Raw genomic sequence first — 15152 nt, forward strand, 5'->3', positions numbered from 1 at the left:
TGGATCATCAGCCCCGGACAGACTGTTCTAGAAGACACCGCTTCAGACAGGGGCTCAGATAAACCGCCATTACCCGTCATTACGCGTGTGTGCGTGCGTGCGTGCACATGCACAAGTATTCACATTTCTACGTGAGTTACTTTGTGTGTGTGTGTGTGTGTATGTGTATGCATGCACGCGTGTGTGTGTGTGCACATGCATTTATGCGTTTTTGTGTGCATCAGTGTATATGTGTGTTTGAGCATGTGTGCACATGCATTTCTATGTGTGTGACTTTGTGTGCATGTGCGTATGTGTGTGTGTGTGTGTATTTGCATGCGTGTGTGAGTTTGTGCCTGTTTCTAATATTACTGTGATACACTGTTTGCATAATCCAACTGAAAGCTAGTTTCGCTATCATATTCCACACCTCCCTTTGAGGTGTCCTTGCGGGGTAAATAGAGGGTCAGACAGAGGGGTGAGTGGTAGCCCTGTGGGGGTATGGGTTAGAGGGGGTGGGGTCGTACCCTGTCTCAGGTTCGGAGTGGTGCACCGTCCGACACTCCCTCTCCAGCAGCTCCACGTCCAGCTGGTCGTCGGGGAAATCGCCGAGCTCCTGCATGAGGGCGGAGTCTCCGCTCTGCAGCTGCGTCATCAGGAAGTCCTCCAGGTCCAGGGGCTCCACCGCGTCGTAGAACTGGGGCTGCCAAGAGAGGGGGGTGCACGGGGAAACCGCCGTTACACACGCGGCCATTACACACACCGCCATTACTGTGCTGTTACACACGCTGCCATTACACACACCACAATTACACACACCGCCATTACACACATCACCATTACAGTGCTGTTACACACGCGGCCATTACACACACCGCCGTTACACACGCCGCCGTTACACACATCACCATTACAGTGCTGTTACACACACAGGCATTAACGCACACCACCATTTCACACACCTCTATTGCACACACTGCCGTTACACACGCCATTAACACACCGCCATTAACACATACGGCCGTTAATACACCTACTGCCGTTACAAACTACATCGTGACACACACTGCCATTAACGCACCGTCATTACACACACCGCTGTTACACAAACGACGTTATTAGAACACAGCGCTGTTACCACACAAATGTTGCGCATAAAAAAACAACAACTCTGCTACACACACCATTATACACCCACAAAAACCTGCAGTGTCATTAAAGCCTACACAAACAAGCGCCTACCATTTCCCACAGATTTTTTAAATGGCGACATGTTTGTTGTGTTTGGTTCGTTCAGGGTTAAACGTAGAGAAATCTTTAACCCAAATGTGGGGGTTGAGATGGCTGAAGAAGGAGATGTATTTAATTTTTTTTTTTTTTTTTGTCTTTCGTACATACTGTCCACTCCTTCAGACATCTGTTGGGCGTGTGTTCGTTCCAGAGCCTGAACTATTCGATTCTTTCAACAAAAAAAAAAAAAAAAAACTTTTTTGGAAGCACTGAAAGTGAGCTGAAAATGACAAAAACAGCATTCCAGCCCACCACTGTTACAGCAGAGCGCAATGAAGTTTCTGGCAACTTCACGGGCAGGTCTTCTAGGATCTGAAACGACGAAGTAAGAATGTTCGTTTTGTTGAAAATCCCTCTCTTGCTCATAAACAGTTTATCAGGAAGGTTAGAAGCTTTAGAAAACACAATGGTGATGTCACCAGATGGTCTAAATTTCTGGCTTGCACGATATTGCCCAGCTATGTTCACGGCGAATGCTGATGGTCATTGTGCAGGACTGACGCCCTTGCACAGCTCTTACAGCTTGGACCGTCGGTACATTTCCTGTTTTTACTGTTTGGAACATTGTGATGCTGTTTGTTATCCAGCCTTGAGAATCTGTATTTAATTACACATTTCTGACTGGCAGGGAAATTCCCGTTTGGCGCCAATGGTGACAGGAATAATCTGAGTGGTGATTGTTTAATACTTTGCAGGGCGTAAAACAGCTGGGATATGAAGACCAGCAGAACACCCTGTGCACCCCGAGATGGGGACCCCATCACACCCTGCGCCCCCCCCCCCCCCAGGACCCCAGAACACCCTTAGCAGTCCGGAGAGAGGTGCAGAGAAGCAATGCTAAAAACACAACTGCAAGGTAGTGTGGCCTGTCTTGTGATTCTGTGCGTCTCAAGGACAGGGTGTAAAAAAAACAAAAAAAACCTTACGGATAAAGAAAAAATGTGAAACTTTTTAAAAAAGAGCCTACCACAGCGGATCCCCTGGGGGAGCAGAAGCCCTGACATTAACCGCATTAATGTGACAGCCTTGAGTCACAGCGGAAGGCTAGAGAGGAGGGGGCGGGGCCAGACGTGTCGCCTCACGACTCTGCAGGCGCAGGGCCTGCGCGGGAGCGAACCCAGGCAGCGCGTCGCCGCGTCTGCAGCCTGCTCGGCAACGAGGGCCGCGTGCGACAAGACGCGCTACGCACGTCCAACAACGCGCTACGCACGTCCAACAACGCGCTACGCACGTCAAACAACGCGCTACACACGTCAAACAACGCGCTACACACGTCCAACAACGCACTACACACATCCAACGCGCTACGCACGTCAAACAACGCGCTACACACGTCCAACAACGCGCTACGCACGTCAAACAACGCGCTACGCATGTCCAACAACGTGCAAAACCAGACACGCAGCTAGTGAGATGCATTTACTCATAGTGAATGCATCTCACTAGCACCGCAGGAACGGGGCCAAATAAAACATGCGGAGCAAACCTTGCGCAATACGTTTCGCACACTACGGTACATATTATCACAAGGCATATCACTGGTACTAAAACATCACAATATCAAACTTGGGCCACGTTGCTCACTCGCATAATCCCTGGACAATCACGATATTTTAAGCTTTGTGTTGCCACAGGGTGTGTGTGTACAGTTGTGGGGTATGATTTGGCCAGGATACGCTGCATATCCGTTCCTGTGACCTTCTCCTAGGAACGCTGCATTAAACCAAATTTCACACAGACTGGTTTGCAGAAGGTGCTAAAACACCTAACCCTAACAACACACCCCCCCCCCCCCCACAACACACGCACACACACACAGTCATGACAGAGTCACGTCCATGTGCGATGCATGACTATATTTGTTTTTGTCACATGGTGCTTGCCTTGTCTTCTGGACAACACCAAGGCCACAGAGAACTTCCCCTTTAAGGGTCCATGTAAATTAAGCTAATGCAATTCAGTCAACAGTTTTTTCTAAATAAAACAGAACTAAAATATCCATTTGGGTATATGAGGCCAAACGGATGATCCATACTGTATGTATATATATATATATATTTGCGAAGGGGCTGTTTTATTCATATACGTAGCACCTTTCAAAACATGACGCAGGGCGACACATGATTGGCTGCAGTGTTGCCCAGGGAGGGAGGGAGGGATGCAGTCGGCATTACCTGCCGGCTCTCCTCGGTCAAACGGGAGAAACCGTTAACGCAGGGGACAGAAATGCAGACATCTTGCGTGAGTACATAGCCCAGAGTCTGCACTCTGTCACTGTACATGCTACATGAACAAGCAGCTATTTAATAACAGGATGAAAGAAACAACGCAATCAATAATCCGTGCGCATCATCCCATAGGAAATCCTGTCAGGGGGTGGGGGAAGCCTGTTCTGGGCTTCAGAGCTCAACAGAAGCCAGATCGAGCACTCGTGTGTGTGTGTACGCAGATGGCATCTACTCTCAATGCAGAGAAAGAGAGAGAGAGAGGGAGAGATAGATAGAGAGAGAGGGAGGAAGAGAGAGAGAGAGAGAGAGGGAGGAAGATAGAGAGAAAGAAGGTGGCAGAACATAAAGCAGGTGGTGGAAAATGGAGGGAGCTGGAGTGGAGAGTAGGTGATGTGAAAAAAGCTTTTTTTTCGGGTCATCCAAACATGTTCCTTCACATCAGCCTCCCCTGGGGGGAATTTTTGAGAGTCTGCAATGCGCAGAATGCAGATTAAGAGTGAGAGAGAGAGAGACAGGGGGACTAAGAGGGGGAAAAAATCTATTTTATTGCATGTCGTCTCCAAATAAACCGCTGACATGTATGTTATTGCTGCAGCTTGGAAACGCATTCAAATGCATCAATCGTGCAAATGCAAGCATTTGTATTTTAAAATGGAATTGAAATTGTACTGAGGGATACAGAAAGAGAAAGAGAGATAGATGAGAGTCAACAGAGGAGAAGGAGTTAATCTAAGGCAACGGGACCGGTGAAGAAACACTAGACAGACGCACTTCTTAAAAAGTGGTTTATAAAAAGGCTAATGCTGCAATAACAAGGGGAAATTCTGCACCTTTCTGCAAGTTTCCAAAACAGCGATTTTATTTAATTCTATGTCATAAAACAGACCAGAAGCATTTGGCAGTTCTGTCTTCATATCCAAATATCTCTTTTTTGCAAAAGTACTTTACTTTTTCTTAACCCATCATAAAAAAGTTAATAAATGCATGAAAATCTTGGGCATGCGTCCAAAGTGAAAAATAAAAAAGAACAAAACTTTTGGTGCTACTGGGAGCAAAGTTATCAGCACAAACAGAGCACGCTGTTTAGCAGATAGCAGTATCTCCTGCACCAAACTGTCACAAAGATATTCTTATTTGCTCGGGCTTGAACTCTGCATCTCGGTGCAGCTCTTCCAGTTATCACCCTCAACGCATTCAGGCCACAACTTAACGCGTCGAGCCCTGCTCCAGCAATCTTAACTGTCTCATCTGACTCTGTCTCTGGAGCAAGCATTCAGAGTCTAATCAGCCAGAACCACCCAACCAACCCGAAAAGAGACGAACGTCAAGCGGTTGACCTTAGTAGCCGAGTTCAAAACAACGCGCGAGGCCCGGCGCGGGCAGGACCCTTACGTTTTTCGGACGGCGGAGACGGAGGACGTCCGAACAGACAGCCAACTTCCCAGGAGCCCTTCAGGTCCACTAATCGATCGGACTCACTCACCTCAGCTGAGTTCTCTCGACGGCCGCGAAGGGGGAAGTTGACAAAATGGCGGAGCCCGGAAACAACCCCCCCCCCCCCCCCCCCCCCCCCACAAAAAAAAAGCCGCAGCGAACGTCTGCTGGGTGTTTTCTGCGCCTGTCGCTGCGCAGACCGCAGAGTGAAAAACTGCGCGGCTCCTGGGCCGACTGCGAGGCTTCGACTCTCGGCGGCAGGAAGTGACGTCGTCGGTTTCCCCCGCAGAGTTTCGCAACGGCGCGCGACAGGGCCCGAAACCCTTCGCCGGTGTCCTCACGCCATCCTGCCAAAAAGCGGCGTTCCCGTTTTTACAGCGGGAAACCCGGGGGGGGGGGGGGCCCCCGTCCCCGACCCCCCAAAAAAAAACCAAGCTCAGCCGTCAAGTGCACCCACCTGCTGAGCGCTTACGCGTTCAGATTTATTCATTCTGTTAGATTTCTTTTACATAAAGCTGTCATGACTCCTTCAGAAAGCTGGTCTCAAATGCTTTGGCAAAACATAAACTCATGAGGAATTTAGCAGAAACAGTAGCCTCTTTATAAACAAACATTTCGACCAATGTGACTTAAAACGTACTTGGTAGTTGGTAGTTCTAGAAAGAATTCAGAGGGTGGCGCTATTGTGTGAATTAAAAGATGCAACCTTTGTCAGGTTAACACAGAATGATTGATTATGAATAATAGCAATAGCAGTAATAACTGTGGATTAAAGGAAAATATTCTTGCTATGATTATGGCATTAAAAATCATATCCCCTACGTCCTAAATCTGCTCGTATTGAGGATTTGATTCTATAAGCCAAAAGGTAAATGGGGGGGGGGGTTTGGTGTAGCTGCTCTATGGTGGCATGTTGGGGGAATGATACCTTTTCACAAGGGGTGGGGGAGGGCGGGTGGGGGGGGTTGGAGGGTGTTTGAGGGAACCATGAAAAAAACAGACGGACAGAATGCTCTCTCTTTATAATATAAATAATGTATATATCTCTCTCACCCAGCACGCTCATAATTTGAAGGGCTGTATGTCTCTTTGGCCCAACCCACCTGTTACCTCACTGGCACTGGATCTTCGCCTCAATCAAATATCCACCTTTCCTGTTGTAGTTACAGCACCAAAGATATGCATTACAATGACTTCCTACAGGAAAGTCATTCATGATCCTTGTACTTTGGCCAGGAACTCCTGTCTGTGTCCATTAAGGGTTCCGGTGCAGCCTTCCAGTCCAGAAATAAACCATCTAATTAGAGAAATCTTAGTCGAGGTTCTTGAATGAAGACCACATTTGGCTGATTCGTTTATACGAGCAGTTCTATAATACCATAGACTGCAGGATTCACAATGCGGAAACAGAAGGCTATTAAATATGGGCTGTTGCACAGCACCATAGAGCATAAGACTCACAATGAGGGAGAAGAAGACTGTGAATATGTGCTGTTGTTGCACAGTACCATAGAGTGCAGGACTCACAATGTGGATACAGAAGGCTATTAAATATGGACCGTTGCACAGTACCATAGAGTGCAGGACTCACAATGTTGAAGATGAAGGATCCAGAGTTACTGGAGCTGTGGCGCTGGTGAAGGGTGTTCTGTGGAGAGGCATAGGTCCCGCTGAAGTGGCGCCGGATTTCTGCTGAGGAGTGTCTGAAAGAGACACACACACACACACACATACACACACACACGCACACACACACACATACACATGCACACATACACACGCACACATACACACGCAAGCACACACACATATACACATGCACACACACACATACACACACGCATGCACACGCACACACATATATACGCGCACACAAAAGCACATGCACACACAAAAACACACAAATGAATAAACTGTGTGTGTATGTGTGTGTGGGGTTTGGGGGTAGGGGGTAGGGCTTGTTAGCTTATACCAAGGAGACCCAAACTGTGGGTCAGGGGTTGAGAGTTTTACAGACTCCCACTAATCAGATAAAACACTGCACTGGGGACTGAACACACACACACACGTTTTTCCATTTATCAAGACATTTTTCGTAAGGAACGGGTCACCAAAACGTAAAACCTTCACCGCAGTTAGGTTCAACTCAACAGCTAACAGAATAGCATATCAAGCAAAACTAAACGAAGTAAACTGCAAGGCGTCGGAAGAAATCTGAATTCACCACAGCGTTCCTGTTCTTGCTTTGTCTTTGTTTTCCTAATTGCAGCTATGGCAAAAAATATCATTTGAAAATAAACATTATAAGTATGACAAGTATGAGATAAGCATAAAATGCTAAAATGAGCCAACAGGAAGCTGTAAGTCTTGTTGAATGCTGGGAATGCGATGGTGGATTATCAGTAATAGCTCTAATATCTCCTCTCCTTCCACATAAAAGATTCTTGATTAATAGTGTCAGTTCACCCGAAAACCGGAGCGTTAAACCCAGTTAAAGAGAGGGCACGGAAAGAGAGAGAAAAACGACAGACAGAAGAGAGAGGGAGACAGAGAGATAGGGAGTAACCTTTGAAGTTGTTATTCTTCCCTTTCATTAAACAGCTATTTCACAGCATTTTCCTAATGATGGCCATTTCTCAATAGAGCCACTGTGCAGCTCGGAGCACAAATGTGTGTGTGTGTGTGTGTGTGTGTGTGTGTGTGTGTGTGCGCGCACACAGAAATGTGTGTTTTTGTGTGTCAATCAGTGTGCCTGCCTGTGAATGTGTCTGCGTGTGTGTACGCGCATGCAAATGTGTGTATGTCTGTGTGTGTGTGTGTGTGTGTGTGTGTGTGTGTGTGTGTGTGTGAGTGTGTCCTCAGTGGTGAATACACTAGTGCCTCTGTGCCCCTGACTGAGAGGGGACAGTTATACAGGCAGGCCTGTCGGCCCATTTGGAAACAGAATATCATTAGACATGAGATCCTGGGACAGCAATGGGCAAAAATGCTACCACAAACACAGTAGAGAGAGCAGTGCTGAAATGCTAACTGGAAATGCTACTATACACTCACACTGCAGTATTGCTAAAATGCTAACAGGAAATACTACTATACACTCACACTACAGTACTGCTGAAATGCTATCAGGAAATGCCACTATACAGTCACACTACAGTACTGATAATATGCTATCAGGAAATGATGCTCTACACACAGAACAGAGTGCTGCTAAAATGCTAATAGGAAAAAAAAAATACCCTGTAGTCATAATATAGTACTGCTAAAATGCTAACAGGACATTAGGAAAGACATGAGGGGAGGTGGGAGGCAAGAAATGTAAAGAGAGAAAAAGGAGAAGAGAAAGGATGGAAAATGAAGGGATGAAAGGAAAATGGAGAGGGATAAATGATAGAGCACAATAGGGAGATGGAAAGAGGGATGAAGAGGAAAAGGAAAACTAAGAGAGAGGGAAAGACAGTAACCAAATGAGAACAGGAGAGAGAAGGGAAGGGGGTGAGAGAGGGAGAGAGGAAGAGGATCAAGAAGGAGAGAGAGAGAGAGAGACAGGAAGGGGGTTGAAGGGAGAGCAGAAGAGGAGGAAGGGGGGGTGTTCAGATGTGGCCTCAGACACAGAGTAGCCTGTTCCCTGTTCCCTCTTCATCCCTTTAACCTGAAAGAGAGGCTCTGGATGGCCCTTCCTCTGTCAGCCCCCTGTTAAGGGATTACATCACAGCACAACACGGTGTCCCTGAAAATAACCCCCTCCCCGAAAACCCCTAACCCCTGTCCGAACAAGCTGGGGGTGCTGGCCCACCACAGCACTTCCCAACAGGACCTCTTTGTATGAAATTCGGCTTTTCAAAGCAGCACCAAACCCGGGTTCGTGTCCAAGTGGCTCCACCCCCCCCCCCCCCCCCCCCCCCCACAAAGTCCTGCCTTCGTTAACTCACCCTCCACTATGACCGACCTGCTAATCGCCCCCCTACCCAAAAAACAACCCCCCCCCCCACACACACACACACACACACACACACACAACAGCCCACTTCACTAATGAGCACGCTCTGTCCAAGCCCAGCAGAAAGGCAGCTCCAGCTCCAAGCAAACGTGTAACATTCCCACAACGTTCATACAATATTTCCTCAATGCTTCTGCAGCGTTCCTGCAGTCACAGGATCATGGGGGGGGGGGGTTTACACTGCCTCTCTTAGACAAAAAAGAGCTCAAAGATGTGTACCCCTCCTTAAAAATACCCCTCCCACCAAAAGACAAGTATAAGTGATACCCCTCATTAAAGAGAGGTCAGACTTTGATCACTTTTCAGTCTTCCCCTCCAACATACTGTAGCTGCAGCCCACCCCCCACAGGAGAGTGAAAATAATTATCTCCTTTACACTTTTGTTTAACTTTTTATCCACAATTTTTTATCCACCTATCATATTTCAGGTACTCTCCCATCTCTCTGATTTTCTCTCAGTTTTGAGTCCAAAGTGAGAGTAAGCGCATCCTTAAATTTGTGTAGTTTGCCACTCGTTTAACCCTTTGAAGAGCAGATTTTTTGGAATGTTTGTTCAGAATTCTAAAGTCAGTGTTCTAGAACTCCGTTGCTTTCAACCACCAGCAGTGATTGTTACATCAGCATTAGAATGTTCAGTTAAGAAAATTCTAATCACATCTTACACTTCGCAGGGTCAATTCTATTTCGAAGTGCCGTGTTTCTCTGTACCATAGATATATGTGCACAGAGCAGCACTCCCTTATTCCCAGGGCATGCATTACTCCAGGCTGGTATTAACCGCCACAGAGTCTGCTCTGCAGAGCGCCGGTGAGCAAACAGAAGCCGGACGCCCCGTTCTTAAGTTACTCAACATGTGAAAAGAGCAAAGTACGCCAGCGCCAGCTTTCACGCGCCAAAGCGATCAACAAGCCAAATCCGGCTGCAGATAACCTTCTAACCCCCAACAAGGACTGTACCTAACGCAGCGAAAAAAAGCACAGGAAGTAAACCTTCCTCGGGAAATGCAGCAGGCGCTGCTACGTGTGTCGAAGTTAGAGCAAGGCCTCCTGCTGTTCCCTGCATTCTAACAGCTGCCAGGGGTTTATCTGCACTGACTGTTCATGATTGGACGGCAATAAGCGCTGATTATCCGGAGACTGGGATAAGCATGCCCGTCTGATGAACATCATTCACTTTTCAAGTCTAATATTTTCTGTTTTCAGTATTGTGTGTGTGTGTGTGTGCACGTGTGTGTGCTTGGGTGTGAGTATGTGTGTGTTTGTGCATGTGTGTGTGTGTGTGTGTGTGTGTGTGTGAGTGTGTGTGTTTGCATGAGTGTGCGCGTGTATCACACAGATAATAAAGTATTCCAACAATGTGGAGGGTAGCCATTTAATGCACAACGTTCCCGTAACGTTACCTCCCGCTGGTGCCGGCGCAATGTTGTGTGAACGTTGTGGGAACGCTGTGCAGACGCAGTGTGACGGGAGAGCGACGGACAGCGCCAGGTGTCTTTGCAAAGGAGGGAAATCCGCATGCAAATGGAGGAGGCCAAAGTCCTTTGAATATGTCAGCCAGTACATACACAAGCACAGTAAAGCTTCAGCTTCCTATGCGGGCCTGTCGGACAAAGGCGGACATGCCCCTGTATCAGGGTGGAACCCTAGGAAGAAAGACAAAATGGCACCATTTAAACCTTGACATTTTGGTCAAGACAAAAATATTGCTATGATTTGTTTCCTTCCTTTCAGCCTCCTTTGCTCCCCCTTCCCTCTCTCTTTCCCTCCCTCCCTCCCTCTCTCTCTCTCCCTCCCCCCCTCTCTCTCCACCTCATTCTCCAAACTGAGAAGAACACACAGCAGGAAGTGGATTGAAATGTGAGTTAGTTAAGGACTTATGTAATACGAGGACCCAAAGGTCACATTGTGTTATGGATCAAAACAGACTATACTTTTACTGGTCCCTCACAAAGCTTTCATTAAGTAAAATCTGCTTTTATAAAACGAGATTCATTTGAACACCATGCCCACCTCACTCTGCCTAATCAGTCCAGTGTGGGAACTTAACATGAACGAGCAACGTATTTACTGTTTCAAACCAATTATGATTAATTTTTTTTTTTTTTTAAAGGGTTAGAGCTGGCTATCAAAAGACAGTTGGTTCTCTAAAGTTTGACACATTCTCATTTTCGGGGTAATTTTACGAAGGACTCGGTTTTAAGAGCTAACACCCGTTGAGCAACGACTGGCGTGTGTCCCTATAAACCTACAAAGAGCCAGGGTGGGGGGGTAAAACGGTAACCCGGTTACGGGCACGAGGATCGTTGTTTCTACGGATCCGCGCGACCGCGCAGACGCAGTCGGCGGCCGTCCACGGAACGGCGGTGCGAACGCAGCGGCTTTCTCACGAGGGTAGCCGCGCGTGCTCGCGCTCGCGCTCGCCATTTCCCTGGGAGGGAGCCGGTGGTCCGCGAGACTTCACATCCTCTCTCTATAAAAGACATGCTTATAAAGAGAGAGAGAGAGAGAGAGAGAGAGAGAAAAAAGAGCCAGAAGATTAAAGGCGTTCTCAGCTGTTCCACCGCTTTGATCTCGGGGCTCTTGAAAGTTTTCGGATGAAGGGACCAGGTCTGCGCATTATCGTGTGGATACCTGCATAACAGTTAACTGAAAAAAGGGAGGGAGGAAAGAAAAAAAACCATGCTGGGATTTCCACCACAAGTCTGCGGATGAAGAAGATGGTCGGGCCTGACACCCGGCGTATCGGTGGAGATGGGGTTTAGGCCCCATGGTGGGGTTAAGGGCTCATGGTGGGGTTTAGGCCCATGATGGGGTTTAGGCCCCTGGTCGGATTTAGGCCCATGATGGGGTTTAGGCCCATGGAATTAGCCGCATCTACATTTGAAGGGTTGCAGGTTCCAATCCCGTGCATGCACAGGACTGTTGCTATTGCACGCCGGAATCCTGAGCTTCAACCTGCCTAATGACATGTGAAATATGCACCATAAAGCAGGTAAGCAAATAACAAGACAGCATTGGCTTCTGGGATTGAAGGGGTGTGAGCCGGGCCCAGCTGGAGGGGATGGGGGTTGCAGGTTCAAAGGGTGTGTGTGAGGGGGGAGGGGGCATGGCAGTGAGATTCTTCAGCATGTCGAGTTAAGGGAATGTGTGTGCTAGAAGCATGCAAAAACACCTGGACAATAATGTCTGCTGGGTATGCTCTGAATCATAATTTACAGCTGTCTGCTCTGTTCTCTCTCTCTCTCCCCCTCATCTGGAACGCACAGTCATAATTCAGAGGATACAAAAAACTTCTTTGTTTTTTTTTTTTTTTAAAGAATGTGGCACAATTTGAAAAGCTCCATATTTCTGAAACCATCCCTTCCTGGATCATAATTATATGCTGTATTAATTTTATTATTTGCAATTTAGAATTTGATATTGACAACTCCTTGGCCAATTATACACTGCCATGGAGTCATGTGATGTGACCGAGTAGTTTTGGGTGTCGCTACTGCGCACAGATCTCAGGTCTCTCTCTCTCTCTCTCTCTCTCTCTCTCTCTCTCTCTCCCCCTGCCCCCTCTCTCGCGCTCATGAGCCTGAGGAAATAAAATCACAGCACAGAAACAAGTTTCTGCAAACTTCCTGAAATCACAATTTAAGTCAAAGGTCAAACTGGGCCTCACTGCAGAACAAAGTTTTAATTCGTCTTTTCAGCCTAAGCATGATCTCTGCTGCTGTAGCTGCTATTTCCCATGATGCACCTGGGTTTTTACTGAGTCAGGAGTTAAGGCCCTTGTTTGCACATCTCTGCAGATACCTGCATACCAGTTAACTGAACAAAGTTTTAATTCGTCTTTTCAGCATAAGCATGATCTCTGCTGCTGTAGCTGCTATTTCCCATGATGCACCTGGGTTTTACTGAGTCAGAAGTTAAGGCCCTTGTTTGCACATCTCTGCAGCAGCTGAGTCTGAAGATGCACGGTCCTTGCTAAACTCAGACAAAGCGCACATGTCAATCTGATAATTAGCCAATCGCAGCCAGTTTTCTGTGTTTTCGAAAACTGGAGGTTGAGCGAGTGCACACAGCTTTGGGTTACGCTTGGATCACTTTGAGGCGGCACTGCAGCATAACGGTTAAGCAACAGGCCTTGAAACCGGTTGCAGATTTGATTCCCAGATAGGAATCAACTTGCAAGGTACTCAACCTGCATTGCTTCAGTATATATCCAGCTGTATTAATGTAAAAAATAAAGGTTTAAAAAATGAAAAAAACGTGTAAGTTGCTCTGGATAAGAACAACTGCAAAATGCCAGTGATGCTAAAAAAAAAAATACTTTGTTAAGTTACATACCAATGCTCCAGCTTGCATTAGCTAATAGTACCAACAAAAAACATGACCAGAATTTAACCGGCCACATACAGACATTTGCCCAATGTGAACCTGTTGGAAAAGACTCTGATATAAACTCCAACTGTGAATAAATGGAAAAAACCTTGCACAGCTAGATTTCTGGAAAATCCTCCCCGTAGCGCAGACACTTTTTTAAACAGCCATGAATTTCAGTCTGCAAAATGTGAACTGCATTGTAGGTAACCTCAGAGTGAGAAGGAGAGAGTACTGAAGACAGTCTGGACAGATGCAGTGTCAGTGGATTAACCCTGGCACAGACTTAAGTACCCTGTTGCATTGTGGGTTGTGATTGTGCCGGTCAAACAGGGTCACCCCCTCCTTCAAGCAGACGGACGATGACGGGAATCGCACAGCATGCTGGGAATTCTTTGCTGTGCACTTTGTGCCTCTGTGGGCTCCACCCCTCCTCCCCCCAATCACTTTTGCACCACCTACTGCGCATACACATTCTCCCCCATCTTCACTTAAGCGCAACACACGATCCATTAAAACATTCTGTCTCTCTGCCTCTTATGCGGGAAATACAGATGTTACTAATGTAGCCTCCAGAGACCGGCGTTGCCACGGCAACGCCCGCTGCAAATTGTGACATCACCCCTGGAGAAGGAATAATGTGTGTAAACACAAACCAGCGAGTGTGCCTGAGTCCCCCTGGCTCGTGACCTTGGGGTTCAGCCCGGAGTGTTATCGCGTGCGATTGCGGTTCAAAGCCCTCCGCAGACCCATCGCCCAAAAACACGCAAGATCTTCCTGGTTTCTCGCTCAGTAATGCACAAAACTAGCACCTTCCCCCCCCCCATCCTGTTTTGAAGCATTAATGTTCCGTTTTCTGACCTGGAAAAAGGCCTTGGAGAAAAAACACAGAACACGACAGGCATGCTGGCCTGGCCTCATCGCTGAGATCCCAGTGGAGCGCATGCAAACCACCGCGCCTTCCAGAAAACGCTGTAGCGGGACGCCTTATCCCCGCACCTCCGCCATGGCCCAAACTGAACTCTGCATTTTGCCGAATTACATTTGATTACAGTCGTCAAGTTGGGGAGGGGGGGGCGGAGTTTGTGCGTCACCATGGAAACCGTTCAGAACGCTGTGCTTCAAAACTCCACGGTGGAAAAGGTGGAGGTGGAAAAGCCCGTCTGCTTTTTAAGGTGCCGTTGCAGCTGTCTCTGTCTCTGTGAAAATAAGCACATCCCTCTGCTCGCTTCGCCGAAGAGGAACACTAATTTCCTGTTCAGAAATAGTCGTGAAAAAGAGAGAAGTTGCAGCGAACAGTTCGTTTCAAAATAGCTGACAGCGGTTTCCTTTTTTCGCTTTCCTGTCACGGCTGAAATAGAGCAAGAATGAAGACACTGCGGCGAGGTGTTTAATGCTCTTAATAGGCTTTAATGGGCATGGGAGATAATGAGCCTAGCTCAAGTGCAGTTCAAGACTGTAGCACATCTGGCACATCTGAATCACCTCTGCAAATCAAACTGACCCTTCCCAAGATGACAGGACTACTCAGGACAAGGTAGGCGAGGTAAGGTAGCATAGAAAAGATGAACAGAAAGATGAAGATGATATACCTTTTACTGATTTGTCAAGAGATGGGGACCTAGGTCTTCTTTTTTAAATAATAACTGTATTTATAATATTGTTTTTGCAAAAAGAAGAATATAATAATCTGTCAATCCCAATTCATGAAACTGATCTTGAAAAAAAAAAAACACATCATGAATATGTCAGACTGTTTGAGGCCTGCACATTCATGCATCCCGTTCTACAGTAAGACAGGAAGAAGGCTCAAAAGTGATGTGTCAGCTGACCACAGCAACCGTCACATGACAC

The 15152-nt window shown here is 47.1% G+C and overlaps 1 protein-coding gene across 6 annotated transcripts in view; it reads right to left on the minus strand.

Annotated features, from left to right (window-relative positions):
* The window catches only part of dock8 (dedicator of cytokinesis 8), a 55935-nt gene that overhangs the window by 38269 nt on the left and 2514 nt on the right, over positions 1 to 15152 (minus strand). For 3 of the 6 annotated variants that reach the window (XM_035379944.1, XM_035379947.1, XM_035379948.1), the window contains exons 2-3: positions 6523 to 6634; positions 507 to 682 (exon numbers count right to left, since the gene is read on the minus strand). In XM_035379944.1, the coding sequence (XP_035235835.1) occupies positions 507 to 682; positions 6523 to 6634 (288 nt within the window). Of the gene's footprint in view, positions 1 to 506; positions 683 to 4889; positions 5091 to 6522; positions 6635 to 10330; positions 10489 to 15152 lie in introns of those variants that run through there. The other 3 variants (XM_035379951.1, XM_035379950.1, XM_035379949.1) reach the window with 3 other exon arrangements.

The sequence above is a fragment of the Anguilla anguilla genome, chromosome 10 (assembly GCF_013347855.1).
Source record: "Anguilla anguilla isolate fAngAng1 chromosome 10, fAngAng1.pri, whole genome shotgun sequence".
Lineage (NCBI taxonomy): Eukaryota > Metazoa > Chordata > Actinopteri > Anguilliformes > Anguillidae > Anguilla > Anguilla anguilla.